The 15,702-nt window shown below is 39.5% G+C and overlaps 1 protein-coding gene across 4 annotated transcripts in view; it reads right to left on the reverse strand.

The window, feature by feature from the left end:
• sdk2a (sidekick cell adhesion molecule 2a) overlaps positions 1 to 15,702 on the reverse strand; it is a 172,904-nt gene that overhangs the window by 54,868 nt on the left and 102,334 nt on the right. For all 4 annotated transcript variants that reach the window (XM_039687348.2, XM_039687346.2, XM_039687345.2 and 1 more), the window contains exons 5-9: positions 15,307 to 15,440; positions 8,774 to 8,885; positions 8,421 to 8,611; positions 5,135 to 5,218; positions 4,853 to 5,047 (exon numbers count right to left, since the gene is read on the reverse strand). In XM_039687348.2, coding sequence (XP_039543282.2) covers positions 4,853 to 5,047; positions 5,135 to 5,218; positions 8,421 to 8,611; positions 8,774 to 8,885; positions 15,307 to 15,440 — 716 coding nt within the window. The remainder of the gene's footprint in view (positions 1 to 4,852; positions 5,048 to 5,134; positions 5,219 to 8,420; positions 8,612 to 8,773; positions 8,886 to 15,306; positions 15,441 to 15,702) is intronic.

Consider the following 15,702-nt stretch of genomic DNA (forward strand, 5'->3'; position numbering starts at 1 on the left):
TTTCCCACGTTCTCGAGATCTCTTTATGGAGATCAGGGAAAAACGGCAGACCCCGGCGGTGAGGCTGTGACCTGCGCTGCAGGTAACGCTCGTCCATTTTACTGGTGACTTGCGTTTCCTGCTCATGTTGTGGCCAGCTGATGTTTAGTCTGGCCACAGCGCGTGTCACAACCTCCACCAGCTCCTCATAACCCAGGCCGCGTGATGGCGTGCTGAGATCACGGTCGTCCGCATCGATGCTGAGCACGTCCCCTTCCTCAGAAGTAGACAGCTCAAGCACCGGGACCTGATCGCGGGTAGGAGAAACCGCAGCGCGGGCTCCCACACCACTCTCAGAGGCTGCGGGATCAGCCGATGGCGAGCGAGAAAATGCCTCAGCATTCTCACTCTCCTCCGCCAGATCCCGCTGCGAACCCCAGGATCTCAGTCGCCGCATCGCCTCGACATATGCGGGACCGGAACCCTGGGGAACGCGAGCCTGACCGTGCTCGTCAAAGCACGCCAGCCGGGAGCGCAGCACTCTAATAGGCAAAGCCTCACACATTTCACAAGCAGCCCCCTCGAGAGCTGCCCGTGCGTGCTGCACTCCCAAACAATACACACAGAGAGAGTGTGCGTCCCCACCCGTGATGTAACGAGGACAGGGATGCACACACCTCTTGAATTGTTCACTGGCCATACTTTCTTTCAATAATAAGACAAACAACACCAAATAAGACAGACAGTTTCAACATAAAGCGCTTGCTGAAGAGCGAAAGCTAGTGTGTGTTGTGACAGCGTCACTTTTATACTTCCGGGTATGCCGTCACATGTTACGTCACGACGCAACACCAATCAGGATTGGATTAGTTTCATTCATACTTCAGAGGCGCACGCTTAGGGAGCGTCCCCAAAGAGTCGATTTTATCGACGCAGTGTTGAGTTCCCTCGATAGGGAACACCAAATATGCTCTGTAACATCCACTGATACACACCAGCAACTTTGCTTGGTTTTTTAAATATATTAAAACACACAGATGGATTTATCTGATACATGTGTGCATTTCTTTCCCCATCAATATACAATTCTGCTCCTTAGTTTAAATACCCCTTGTAATAAGAGCCGGTGAGTTTAAATGTTTTTAATTGGATGATAGAATTGGATGTGAATATCCAACGCGTTCTCATCCTAGGGTGTCATATAGTGACACTTTTGAAATTTCGTCGAAATTCTAGAATGTACATTTCCAGAAGAAAATGTGAAGTGGTGCTTGCAGTGGCAAAACTCACCACCCGGTTGCTAGGGTGTTCTGGGTGGTTGCTAGGTGGTTGCGAGGGTGTTCTGGGTGGTTGCTAGGGTATTCTGTGTGGTTGCTAGGGTGTTCTGGGTGGTTGCTAGGGTGTTCTGAGTGGTTGCTAGGGTGTTGCTAGGTTGTTGCTAGGGTGTTCTGGGTGGTTGCTAGGGTGTTCTCGGTGGTTGCTATGGTGTTGTTAGGCAGTTGCTAGGGTATTCTGGGTGGTTGCTAGGGTGTTGCTAGGGTGTTTTGGGTGGTTGGTAGGGTGTTCTGTTGGGTTGGTAGGTGGTTGCTAGGGTGTTGCTAGGAGATTGCTAGGATGTTCTGGTATAGGTGGTTGGTAGTTCTCACAGATGGTTACTATGAAGTTGTAGCATTTTCTTGGCATGATTTAGCACTTAGCTAATCAATATTATCATGTAGCTATTCACTGCTAGCATGTGTAGCATGTAGCAAGTCATGTTGGCTAGCATGAGTAAAAAGAGCCAACCCCCATCTCTATACGATGTTTTGATGCAGAGATGTAGGTCTTACAAAATGGTTGCTAGGGTACTCTGTTTGGTTGCTAGGGAGTGGCTTGGCAGCTGCCAATCATGAAGCTCCAAAGTCAATTTGAATGTATAAACCAACCCCCATCTCTACACAATGTTCAGATGCAGAGATGTAGGTTTTGCAAAATGGTTGCTAGGGTACTCTGTTTGGTTGCTAGGGAGTGGCTTGGCAGCTGCCAATCATGAATCTCCAATGGCTGCTTGTCAGTATGATTTATATAATACAACTCCCATGCCTCTGTGACATTCAGAATGGAAGATATCCCTCTTTAAAATGTGGTTGCTAAGGTGCTCGATAATGGTTGCTAGGGCGTGGCCAGAAATTGTTGAGGTGATTCATGATTGGCTGTTTGCTTCCCCGAGTCAAACGAGACCACTCTCGTGTTTCTATGACACTTCTATCCGGAGATATCCCTTTGATCTCTTTCAATGGAAGTCTATGGGACTTGTTGCTAAGGTGCTCAATATGGTAGCTAAATAATCGGTATATTCTTTAAACAAAATAAGAAAACAACTCATGGCTCTTAAAGCATCGTGTTGCCATCTTAAGCACCAGTGAGTGTTTCGAGTCCCTCAATTGTCCTCAGAATTTCAAAATCATACAGTCACTGACTGTTGAAAAGGCTTCAAATATGCAGACGATGCTAGTAAAGCAAAGAATGTGAGGAACCTGGAGGATTTTTTTTTTCTGAGGGAACATGCTCAGACAAACAAGGGACTCATGAACAACCATCAAGACAGTCATTAATCATCCAGGTAACAATATAGAATATTAATTTTAAAAGAAACCTTTTAAATTTGTGTAAATACAAGTAATATTTTGTCTTGTGGACTTTAATATCTATTATGTGAAACAGTTATTCAGGACAGTAATCTAAATATAAATAGTACTAAATATTTATGGTTTATAATTTACTTTGAACTGCTCTAATTTTTAGTCACCCATGTAGTCGATAGTTTTATTCCTAAAAACTCATCATGATCACCAAAATAACACATTTAAACATTTAAAAAAAGAAGAAGAAGAGGAAGAATGGATTAAACCGTAGAATGAATAGTCACGTGTTTTATGTATCGCTCTCTACAACGTCGGACACATAATTAACATTTCCCTTGACTACGTGATCAAACAGCTAATAATGTGTTGGTAATGCTACACAAACCATGTTCCTGTTCGCCATATCAGAGTCAAACAGATGCTTTCTGAAAATCTGCATCCTTAGAAACACTTTGATCAACTCAGACCGTCAGTGGACGTCATGTTCGTCATAGCATCGTTATGTATATCATAATTCACCCGCTATATTGCAAAATATACACGATTTTTCATATCAACAGAAAAATATACCAGAACAACATGGCTTCTCTTGCATCGCAACAGTTAAAGGGTTAGTTCACCCAAAAATGAAAATGAAGTCATTAATTACTCACCCCCATGCTGTTCCAACCCCGTAAGACCTTCGTTCATCTTCGGAACACAAATAAAGATATTTTTGATTGAATCTGAGAGCTGGATCAGTCCTATATAGACTGCCTAAGGGACTGGCTCTTGACGGCCCATAAAGTCATTAAAGAAAAGGTTTAAATGTTCCATGTGCCTACAGCGGCTCAATTATACGTTTATCAAGCGACGAGACTACTTTATGTGCGAAAAAAAAAACATAAATAACGACTTTATTCCACTATTCCATTACTTCCTTATGGGCGCATGCGCGAGAACTGAGACGAGGACGTTCTCATTCGTCTACTTCTTGTTACCGGCTGCTCACCGCTTAGGAGTTTTACCGCCCCCTACCGTATAAGATGATGTGCTGATATAGCTGGAAACGCAAAACTTTCTGTTTACAAGCAGAGGAAGATGCGCGCTGTACATACGCTTTTCAATTAGCGTATTTTCCGCACAATAAGGTGCACTTAAAAGCCTTTAATAGGTAGACGAATGAGAACGTCCTCGTCTCAGTTCTCGCGCATGCGCCCATAAGGAAGTAATGGAATAGTGGAATAAAGTCGTTATTTATGTTTTTTCGCACAAAAAGTAGTCTCGTCGCTTGATAAACGTATAATTGAGCCGCTGTAGGCACATGGAATATTTAAACCTTTTCTTTAATGACTTTATGGGCCGTCAAGAGCCAGTCCCTTAGGCAGTCTATATAGGACTGATCCAGCTCTCAGATTCAATAAAAAATATCTTTATTTGTGTTCCGAAGACGAACGAAGGTCTTACGGGGTTGGAACAGCATGGGGGTGAGTAATTAATGACTTAATTTTCATTTTTGGGTGAACTAACCCTTTAATGATATGCTAAAGCCCACCGACACATTGACCTGATTGGCTACAAGGTAGTTTGTGACATCAGAAACACCAGCTTTCCCTCTTTCAGCTTCTTTGGTTCACTGCAGTTTTGAAGAAAATACTCAGCAATGGTGAATTGAATTGAATTATGAATTTGCACATGATTTGTGTTAAAGCATATTAAAAGCACCACAGAGACATATAGTCAAAATTAAAAATCTGATTTTCACCAGAGGGGTTTTTTTTTTAATAGTATTACCTTCTTTCATATTGTGCAAAATTATGAGCAGAACTGTACCTTCTTTCCCCCATTCCTAACCTTACACCTTGCAGAAAACTGCTTTATATATATATATATATTTAAAAAAAAAAAAAAATACACACACAAACCAGAGGATCTAAAAACAAAAATATAAGAGCCATTGCTCCCTAACTTCCCTAACTTGACAAAATCAAAGATGTCTTTTCAAGCTGTCTATTAATGGTGGACACATTAAAGACCTGTCCAGTGCAGACAAAAAAATCCATTATTCTGACGATCGTTCCCTCTTAAACTTGGAATAATAACTCTTTTTAATCTTCCCTTCTTTCTGCAAGCAAAAGCTGCTGATAAGACACAGGCTTTATAAAATGACACATCTCTGACAGCAGATAAGGAAGAAGATGAATGTACGGGAGAAGTGTAATGAATGAAGACAAGAGTTAATGACAGGCCCAGATGGTGCTTTGACGTACTGGTGACAGCAAGGTACGTGTTCGTCTGGATCTCTCCCGCTAAGTTGCGAGCGAAACACTGGAACATTCCGGTGTCGTCCGGGAGCAGTCCATTTATCTGCAGACTGCCACCCACCAGGACTCTGTAACGAGGTGTCTTCACGGGGCTTATGGGTACAGCATCCTTATACCACACTATATCTGGCTGAGGAACACCTGCAGGGGCGTAGGAAGAGGAGTGTTATCTAACACACATACACACGCACACACGCACACACACACACGGACAGACGCACAACTCACCACGAGCTTGGCATGGGATGTCTACCACCTTCTCCATTTCAGCAGTAATGTGTCTGTCGGGCTCCTTCACAAACTGAGGATGTTCTGCACAGAGTTCAGATGAGTCAGCTTTGAGAGTACTTGACCAGACTGAAAAGCATACTTTTTTTTTACCATTGCTGTAGAAGTAATTCTCTATAACATCCACCACCTTTTTTACAACCTATATACTGTATGGTTCAGGGTTTAGGTAAGACTTTAGAATACCGTTCTGTCGTTAATGAATAACTAAACAGGAGCAAATGAGCAACGCATTACTAACATTATAGTAACTGCTTTTAAAGGCACACTATGCAAGAACTGTACCTTAAAGGTGCATTATGCAACATTTCATGTAAAAAATAGCTGTTTTTTTAACCTATACATGCATAAACAATTGTCTGATGGGCTGAATGAGCCCTTCTCTGATCACTGCGATTGCCTCTATAATCTTGTAACGTAAAATAAATAAGATGAGAATTAATGAGATTGGCTGTGACGTCATACACATTCACGCTCATCTGGCTATATATGTCTGGCAGGTTTGTGTATTCGCCGCCATTCTTTGTATCAGCGAAGACAACTCGAACGACACTTTAGTCAACTTTCGACAAAAGTAGAAGATGGATTCAAAGAGACCGGCTTGTAGTTCATTCCAAACCCCAACGCAAACTCCACGTAAGACAAAGAAAAGAAAACTTCTGTTGAGTCAACATCGGGAAGCTTTCAACAAATGGAGAGATCTCCGGCCGGCTCCAGGGCTCAAACGGGATCCTATAGAAAGTAATAACTTATATTGTTCATGAATGTGTTTCCATAAATAATACAATCATAAGTGGATACAGTAAGCACATAAAACAGTTAAACGTGGAGATGGACGGAAACAAAAAACGAAGTTTTCTACTGCCCCCGTTTTCCCCTCACACACGCATAAGTGTGTAATTTACTCAAATGCCTTTCCTTTCATATATTTAAAATGACTTGCAGATTTATAACTGTATTACCTCTGAAGACATTATGACCTCAGGTTGCAGTTTCGCTTGTCGCCAGAGGGGGCGCAGTTCTGCAAAAACTCAGATACCTGTGCTATGCACCTGTAATATAACAGCTTCAAAGTCATTTCGGTGGTAAACAAACTCATAGTAGGGCGAATCATCCTGGTATTAAAGCTTATGGGGGACGCCACTGGAAAAACCAGCAATGCAAGTTTGAGAGGAGCGCCCCTAGACAAATCTCGCGAGAGTCACGACATGCTTTACGGCAATGACGTCACGCACATCAACAACAACATATAAGGCATTAAGACTCGACAATGGAAAAAGCAAAGAAAACACGGTCGGAAAAGACTAGGAAAAGGAAAAGATAATCTGACCGCGCGAGGAACCGGACAAGAGATTGAAGAGCGCGTCTGGAGACTAAATAGACTAAATAACTAAAAATACGGGACAGTCCCGAAATCTAAGCTGTTGTCCCGAATCCGGCCCTAATTGTCCCGAATATTATACTAAAGCTAAATCTTGAGTAGTTACTCTCTGATAAAATATTAAAAACTGTCCGTGGAGGTTGAGTCGGCCCCTGCCGGCAGCTCATTGGCTGCATCTTTTCTGTTTCTTTTTTTGAAGTTCTACGAATATACATTGATAAGCAAATTTTCATTTATTAATTTTGTTGATATGGCTGGTGTACTGAAACCACAACACACCGTTGTTTAGTGGCAGACTAATGACAGACTGTTGACCTTTGAAAAAAACAAAACAATGTTTGGTTCAGGTTTTAAATTCATTATCTTTCATTATTGGCCATGTAGTCTAATATCATAGTAGGCCTACCCATAAACACCCCCTAGATCTCTTATTTAAAGGCACACTATGCAAGATTTGTACCTTAACATGACAGCTTCAAAGGGGTGTCAGGCCGTGAGTGCAGAGACGCTGGCATTTTGAAATACAATTACTCCACAGCGACTCTAGGGGTCGCTGTTTGACAAAAACGGAATTCCTGCATAGTGTGCCTTTAACTAACAAGAAACTCTGATTAATGAATTAGTAAGAAATAGCACTCAGTTGAATGAGGTAGGTTCATAATTGAAATGAATAATCCATAAAGTATAATTAATTCTAAAGTGAAGATCATGTTAACCCACTAGTACTGACTCAAGGCATACCAAATCCAGAAGGAATTACTAATTATTTGGATCAGTATTCTAAAGTGAAAAACATGATAACTCTCTACAATGACTGAAGTCATTGTAAGCGTTTGAGGTTTTTGAATAGAAATGATTCAAGTGTTACTACATCCTTCAAGGGGAATTACTAATTATTTGGATCAGTATTCTAAAGTGAAGATCACTAGTAATGACTCAAGTGTTACCATTTTCTAATTACTATTCAAAACCTTACAAAGACCCTCTAAAACTGCTGTATAATTAGCCATTCCTTCTGAAGGATTTGGTAATACTTGAGTCATTACTAGTGGGTTTCCATGATCTTTACATAGAATTAATTATACATTATGCATTATTAATGTTAATTATGAAACTGTTTATGGTCGTTCTTTGTAGTCTTCTGGGAGGTATGAAAGAACAGTAGTTACTGATTAATTATTTATACATGGAGAACATTCAAAAGTAACATTCTTATAAACGTTATATAAGAATGGAGGAAGGCCAGTGTCAAGATTCACCCAGAGTTTGCTCAAATCTAGGTGAGAAAACCTTAAAAACCTTTTAGAGGGACGTCTTTTGCCTAAAATTGAGCTATGTGAGGCTTGAAAGGAAAGCGCTCTCTTTGGTCTGACACCATGATGATACTATCCTTACCATCACGTATTTCAGTAAAAGCAGAACTTATTTTAGTTCTAGGATCTAGATTTTGTTCAAAGGATATGTATTTTAAGGACAACGACCCAAAGCACACAGCAGGGAAGGACTTAAAAAAGGCAAATATTTTGCAATGACAACAAGAACTTTGAATCCAATTGAAATCTGGTGTACGTCATGCAAAATTGCCATCCACAAGTAAATGTGAAATGTGAAGAGACATACTCTAGGCTGTAATTGCCGTAAGAGCGCTAGTATTTACCATAAGAGATGAATACTTTCATAAATGAGTCTTTTATCTTGGAGAAATTACAGATTGTTTTTGCATGTGTCTGTGAATTTTTTGAAGATTAAAAAGAAGAACATGATGCAAAGTGGATGAATACTTTCTGTACAAGGCACATTTTAAACACAACTCTTACGTAACGTTTGACAGGAAGGTGGAATTACCCATCACATGTAGATATGCTCCGGCGCTGACAGAGGGGGCGCTACTGCTTCGGAGGGACGCTTCACATTCATAGTAGCCGCTGTCACTGACCAACGGTCCACTGATGGTCAGACGGCGGCCAAAGTCCCGGAGGCCTCGGTTTACCAGCACTCCATTTTTCCGCCATGTAATGCTCAGCTTAATGAGAGGCCTGGAGGTAAAGCGAGAGAGAAATACGGATAAACACAAGCGGGGAATGAGAGATAGGAGCGGTCCGAAGGAAACAAATAAACAGAATTGAGTTTTAATAGTTTGACAGAGGTCATTTTGAGTGCTTGTGCACACACACACACACACACACACATACACACACCTGGCATTGGCCACACACTCCAGTGTGACTTCAAACGTGCCCACCATCACACTGGTGTTCTTCGGCGGGATTATAATAGAGGGAGCGATGGGGTCTGCTGGGCCGCCAATGTCTAAAGGGAAGCAGAAGCATATAGGCAGGCAAATCACAAATGAGATCTCAAGAGTTTCTCCTAAATTGGGTTGGCTTGCAGTCTGAAATGGTTCAAGATGTGACTCAGGATGTAAATCAGCCTTCTAGACTGCTCAAAGACTAAATATTTCATAGAAACTACAGAAAAATGTTTATATACACTGCCATTTGGGGTCAGTAAGTTTGCCATTTGTTTAAAAAAGAATCAACTATTATTATTTTATTCAGCAAGGATGCATTTAACTTATCAAAAGTGACAGTAAAAACACTTGTAATGGCACAAATGATTCAAATATTTCCAATAAAGGCTGTTCTTTTGAACTATTTATTCATTAAAGAATCATGAAAAATAAATCACAGTTTCCATACTGTTGATAAATTCTTGAGCATTAACTGAGCATAATGATTTCTGAAGGGTCATCTGACAGTGAAGACTGGAATATTCAGCTTTGTCATCAAAGGAATGAATTACAATTTAAAGCATATTCAAATATTTAAAATGGTAATAAAATTTCAAAATATTTCTGTTTTACTGTATTTTTTATCAAGTAAATGCAACTTTAGAGAAGATAAAAACCTCTTGCACAACTGTGCAAAATCGGACTGTAAACTTTTGAATGATATTACAGTTGCATTGACAGTGTCACCATGAAATGAACCTGTTCATCAGTTTATCATGATTATTTATCGGCGATCAATTGCCAATGAACCCCCAACCTTAATTTCTTTCTTTTTAAATATGTTATTGCCCTCAAAATTATAGAAGTAAAATATATTACCAAAAGCATGTGAATTAAAATGGAGAACAAAGAGAGACATTTGCTGTATTCTCTCGCTAATGAAATGTTCATTCTGTGGAATAAGACCTTGATAATATCCCATGTGCATAGAAAAATAATGTAGGAATTAGATTTTCTTTAAAATGTACTTATAAATACGCTACAGAAGCTTCTGGAGTCATTTTTGTGAGAAAATTGTACTTCCGCGTCTCAAAATGGGCGTGGCGGGCGTGGCGAAATGAGGAGAGCGGTCGATTCAAAAAGGAAAACAATGGATCGCAATGACATTTTGGACGCTGAGGAAATATTCGTGTGACGAACCAAGCCATAAAGTTATGAGCCTGCTATGCTAAAGAGAGCAGGGAGAGGCCAGGATAATGTTAGACAGAACGGTCAGAGACACATTGAGTTGAACCAGTGGAGAACAGGACAGGTGTCTTTTGGTGAGAGACGTGCTTATAGATACAGTATACACGTTAGCTAACGATATACACTGCTCACAATATTGTACAGATTATTATGATCCTATAACAGACCAGCAGACATTAGTATGTTTAGGGTACACTGTAAAAAAACTATTTTCAAGGTTTGTTATCACAACATTTTTTCTTTTGTCAAATCAACTAATTTATTTAGTTGAGATAACTTGTTATTTTGAGTTTCTGATGATTAAATCAATCTCCTTCATTTAACTCACTTTTTCCAGTTCAATCAACTTAAAATTTTAAGGCAACCAGGCTACTTACTTTTTTAAGTTAAACCAACAATATTTTTTTACAGTGTAGGTTTATAATATTATTGTATAAAAACTATACTTGAGTATATTTCTATTGTACTAAAAGCATACAGGTACATTTTTAATACATATTTTTCACCTGGGTTATAACATAAACAGAAAATTAAAGATTTGAGTATTTAAACAACCAATTTTGTTTTTCAATTACAAGTTGCCTGTATTTAGGGCATGACTAAGTTACCTAAATCACACTATTTGATGCCATTGGTGTTGTATACGACGATCAATATTCTTGCTTCGGCATCCCATGTTGAACTCCATCATATCGCCGGGATGATAATCATTTGATCTGAAGTGAACGCTACACGCGACCGTGTTTTCCAAAGTCGATGCGGAAGAGAAATCCCGTCTCTTCACCTGCACAAACCGCACCAGGAACGAAATATAAGGTATAGCACCGTCCCTTTTCTTGTAAAGGAAACTTGTGGGCTCGATATTGAAGTCATGACAGGCCGGAGTTTTTGCAACACAATAATTTACCATGACGATGATAAATTCGAATACAAAAACTACCGAAAGCACTGACTCACGGCCGCTCTCACTGAATACCAGCCTACTCTACACTGAGCCGAGGCTGAGGCTCCCTAACGTGACGTCAAATAACGCAGTGTTGAAAAAAAAGCCATCCAAGAAACGCTCACTTTATCTACTAAATTAGTGCACTTTTGCTGTTTTAAAACATTTTAAATCCTGCATTAAAGGAATACTCAATTTTTTTTGGAAATTTTATCACTCCCCCAGAGTTAAACAGTTGGGTTTTACCGTTTTCGAATCCATTCAGCCGATTTTTTTTTTTTTTTTTTCTAATTTAGAAGAGTATCAGTAACCAGACAGTTTCTGGTCTCATTGACTTCCATAGTATATATTTTTTCCTACTATGGAAGTCAATTAGACCAGAAACTGTCTGGTTACTGATATTCTTCTAAATAAATTTGATTTGAAAACGGTAAAACTCAACTGTTTAACTCTGGGGGAGTGTTAAAATGAGCCTATTTACCAAAAAAAAGTGGAGTATCCCTTTAACTTTTCATATGGTATTTTCATACAAGGTTATAAATTTATTTTTTTATTTTTTTACCTGCAATATGCTCTTTAACATGAATTGTACCACTCAATAGATTTACAGTATGTCGTCTGTAAAAGAGTGTGATCATCCAGTGGATGACCTCTACTTGACCCCACTGGGAACATTTTGGGTGCCCATAACTAAAACCAAAGAAACCACTTGAACAAGCAATCAGTGAGCTATAAAATGTTCTACTTAGAAGAGAGAGAAAGAGAGAAAGAAAGCAGACAAAGCTAAACTCGAAGCTCGGAGCACTTGTTCGTCTCCGTTCAGCCCTCTCCATTATGTGCTTACTATTATGTATGTCATTTTCTGCACCCTCTCCTCTTGTAAGTGCACTGTAACACCTTCACTAATGTGCCGCGCTGCCGAATGGGTCTTGATTAAGAGACATCGTCGACATGATTAAATGCCACGCAATCATTTGTCAGCTTCTGGCAAACCTTTAGCAATCCATTGATTCTCTGCCCTCAATCAGTGATCTCTCTTCTCTTCAGTCTTGATCTGATTACCCTTTATTTGCTTCCCTTTCCAAACGGAGATCCCTGGATAAGAGTTACAGTAGGCCATGGTCTCACAGAGGGTCTTTATGGTCTGCCTCTCTGTTTCATAAATCTGTTTTTGTGGGGTCTATTAAAGAGAGGGGCTGTTTTTTTATGAGGGTGATTAATCTCCCTGTCATTGTGGCACTGCAGGACCACAACTATCATACAAAGCTCCATGAAGCTTCACCACATGCCACATACTCACAATCTACAGTGCAGCGAGTTGGGGAATATTGATCCGTGCAAAACTGGAGTCTGAACCAATGTGTGCACTACATTAGGTGTCATGCACAGCCACTAGGGGGCGAGGGAGATGTTTATTTATGAACACGTCATTTCAGCCGCAGGGCAGTGTGAAAAACGCATTTGCAAACAATTAAGATTGTCTAGCAGTTAGTGTAAACGCTCCAACAGTGAGTGGTGCTTATGTAGCCAATTTGAGTCCAGCTCGCATCTTTTCAAACCAATCCTTTATCATTTCCTGTTCTCTCTCAACTAGTATTATGAACGAAAGAGGAAAAAGACCAACAAAATGAAGCAAGTTTTGGTAACACTTCACCTTTATAATCATGACATGACATATTTTTAGCCTATGCATGTTTGTGACAAGTCAGTTATGATATTTTTAATGCAAATATGACATTGTTTGAGATGTCTTTATAACACTTTGACATAAACCAATACATCAATACAATCAACTTGACATTACTAAGACAACACAACCTGTCATAAACATGACATAGCAGATTAATTATCAAACTTAAGAAAGCACCTAGCTTTATTGGTTAACATTACATTAAACTGTCAGGTGGTTGGTTTTGACATTGGCTGTCATGAAGCCATTATAACTTTTTAATGACAAATTCACAAATTCACGAACAATATTCATGACACAGTCATGACAGCCAATGTCAAAGCTAACCATATGACACTTTAACTTAAAGGTATAGCGGAGGATTTTCTTTTTCCGGGTGGGTAGTCTATACTGTTGGTCCACCTAAGTGTCAATCATTCTGGTGATATGTTTACGTAAGGCCGTCGTACGTGCTCATCCCTATGTAGTTTTCACTTTTCAGGTGTATTATGTCGGAGTTACGGTTTCGGGTCGAAAGAGAAAAAATGTATACGAAGTGTATGATAAGAAGAGAAAGGCCGCAGAATATAGAAACAACTTTCTGATTTTGGGTGAATATCACACGCTGGCGTCCGCTAAAAGCACAGGTTGGGCTTCTCACTGATGCCGCATTCGCGAAGATTCTACTAGACAGGTAAAGTTTGTCATGCTATTTGGAGAAATCCATTTAAAATCACTAGTAAAAGTTAATGCAAGCTACTTAGCAATATAGTCCTGGCACAAGTCATGCACCGCATAGACACGGTAAACATCTCAATTTGTCTAAAGTAGCCTTTTGACCAAATGGTAAATGGTATCACGCTGAAATATTCTCCTTGTGTGTTCATGTGTTCATATTCTAAAACCTTGTGTGTTTATTATTACACAAATGCAACAAGCTACTTCTCCATTACATACGCAATGTATACAAATTACGTATTAATACCAACGTATTAACAATGAGACATATTAGGTTAAGGACCAACGTAATAGCACTGCTTATATGTTGCTATGTAACGTAATTGCGATTTGCAAAATAGTTTCCTCAGAACGTATTTCGTGTGATAAGGGTTGCACATATCATGTCTTGAGTCCTCGGTCACTCAATCGATCAGTATAATAAGTAAATAAAACACGGAAGGGCATTTGACTTTTGTCTTTTTTATGAATGTTTTTGAGTTAGTTTATAATTTGCAACATAATAATTGTGTAAGGCGTAATAGGCGTTCCCTCTCGGGAGCAAGAGTGTTGTGTTTGTGCATGTGCATTTTTTGAAAAAAAAATCTAAAATTCTCTAAAATTCGGAAAGATCCTCCGCTATACCTTTAATTTTATGTCAAGTTGTCATGACAAAGACACTGACGGGTTATGATGGTTTATGTCAAGATGTCATAATAACATCTTAAACAATGTCATATTTGCATTCAAAATGTCATTATTGAGCGAAAGACACTTAATGACAGTTGCCATAAACATGCATAAACCCTACTTCATATTCAAGACATATGTCATGTCAAGGTTATGAAGGTGTCATGTCAGTCTTATCCACACCCCTTCAAGTAAAATGTTACCCAATTTTTAAACCCGAGGTCAACCTTTTTCAAAGTAAATTAAATATCAAACATGTTATTTGTTTTGTTGTGAACATTAACACTAGAACGGCCACAACGGTCATTTTGACCGTTTTGAATTTTATATCTACAATAACTTTGTTGAAAAAAATAATAAAATCCTGCTGGTACCTGACTTTTCCTAAAATTGTCTGTATTTTCATTTAAAATGATTTTCATATAAATTAAGTTACGTAAACGTAAGGCAAAACAAAACAAATGAACATATTTACCTATTTCAGCCATAGACGGTCATATTGACCGCACTGAATTTCGCGATATTTTTTTTGTTAAATATCCCGCGGTTAATCGTGGTCTCTCTCTCAACTGTCAACAGTCCGTCCGGTCACCTCTGTAGCGGTGTTTGCTTTATAATAATTTCTACATTAGTTGTTGATCAGAAATAAGCAAACAAAACCAGACTACAGTTATCAATACTTACGTTATAGGCTATATATCATCAGAGAGTGATTCAGAGTCAGAGTTCACATCAAGGAAAAAGAAACGGCTGCTATCATCAGACACGGCGGATCCAGATGTTCCATTCATATCGGATGATCCTGGTGAGCTCCGCTGTTTGTTTTGCTGCATGGGCTGTTCACTAACAGTTCTGCTAGTCCTATTATTATTATTAGCCTATTGACCGCTTCTCATTTTCGTCATAGTTTGTCATTCAAACCTAGTTTTTATTTAGTTATCGTCTCGTTTCCGTCTTTGAAAGAATGTGGTTGACGAAAATAATTACGAAAGAAATAAACACTGTTTTGAATCTAACGGTCAAAATGACCGTTTGTGGCCGTTCTAGTAGTTTTGGAATTCTGGCACTTCTAGTGTTAACCGACATCTGAGAGCCATGAAAATGCTAAATAAATATTTTAGGTAAGGGGTTCTAGGAAACTCCTACCCTATTAGGTGATTGCAGACTTTTTTTTCAAGGCTCCTGGACTGGACATCACAAAACATGCACAGATTATTTATTCAGAAGAACTCACTTTCTACATTCAGGATGACGGGCTGACTGGTCTTGTTCTCTCCGTTCTTGTCGTTGACGGCCTGGGCGTAGTACCGGCCCGCATCTGGGGCCACGGCGGAGAGGATGACAAGGGTGTTGTCCAGAGTAAGGGCTCTAAGACGTTCGAGAGAGAAAAGTAGTCACAAAACCACAAAGCAACAACTGCAACCGGCAAACATGCGAGTAAACGACTTAAACACACAAAAGCGTTGAGCAAAACAGTTCACGTCCAATAGGCTACGATGCAATGTTATTTGCATTGACGACTCGAGTGGATAAGTGTTTTAGGATTGCTGGAGCTAAAATGCAGGTCATGCGTGAGTGTGTGTGGTTAAATGAGAGTCGACACTTGGAGTGCAGTGAGATTAGAGCCTGT

Source organism: Pimephales promelas, chromosome 3 (genome assembly GCF_988280905.1).
Source record: "Pimephales promelas chromosome 3, fPimPro1.hap1.1, whole genome shotgun sequence".
Lineage (NCBI taxonomy): Eukaryota > Metazoa > Chordata > Actinopteri > Cypriniformes > Leuciscidae > Pimephales > Pimephales promelas.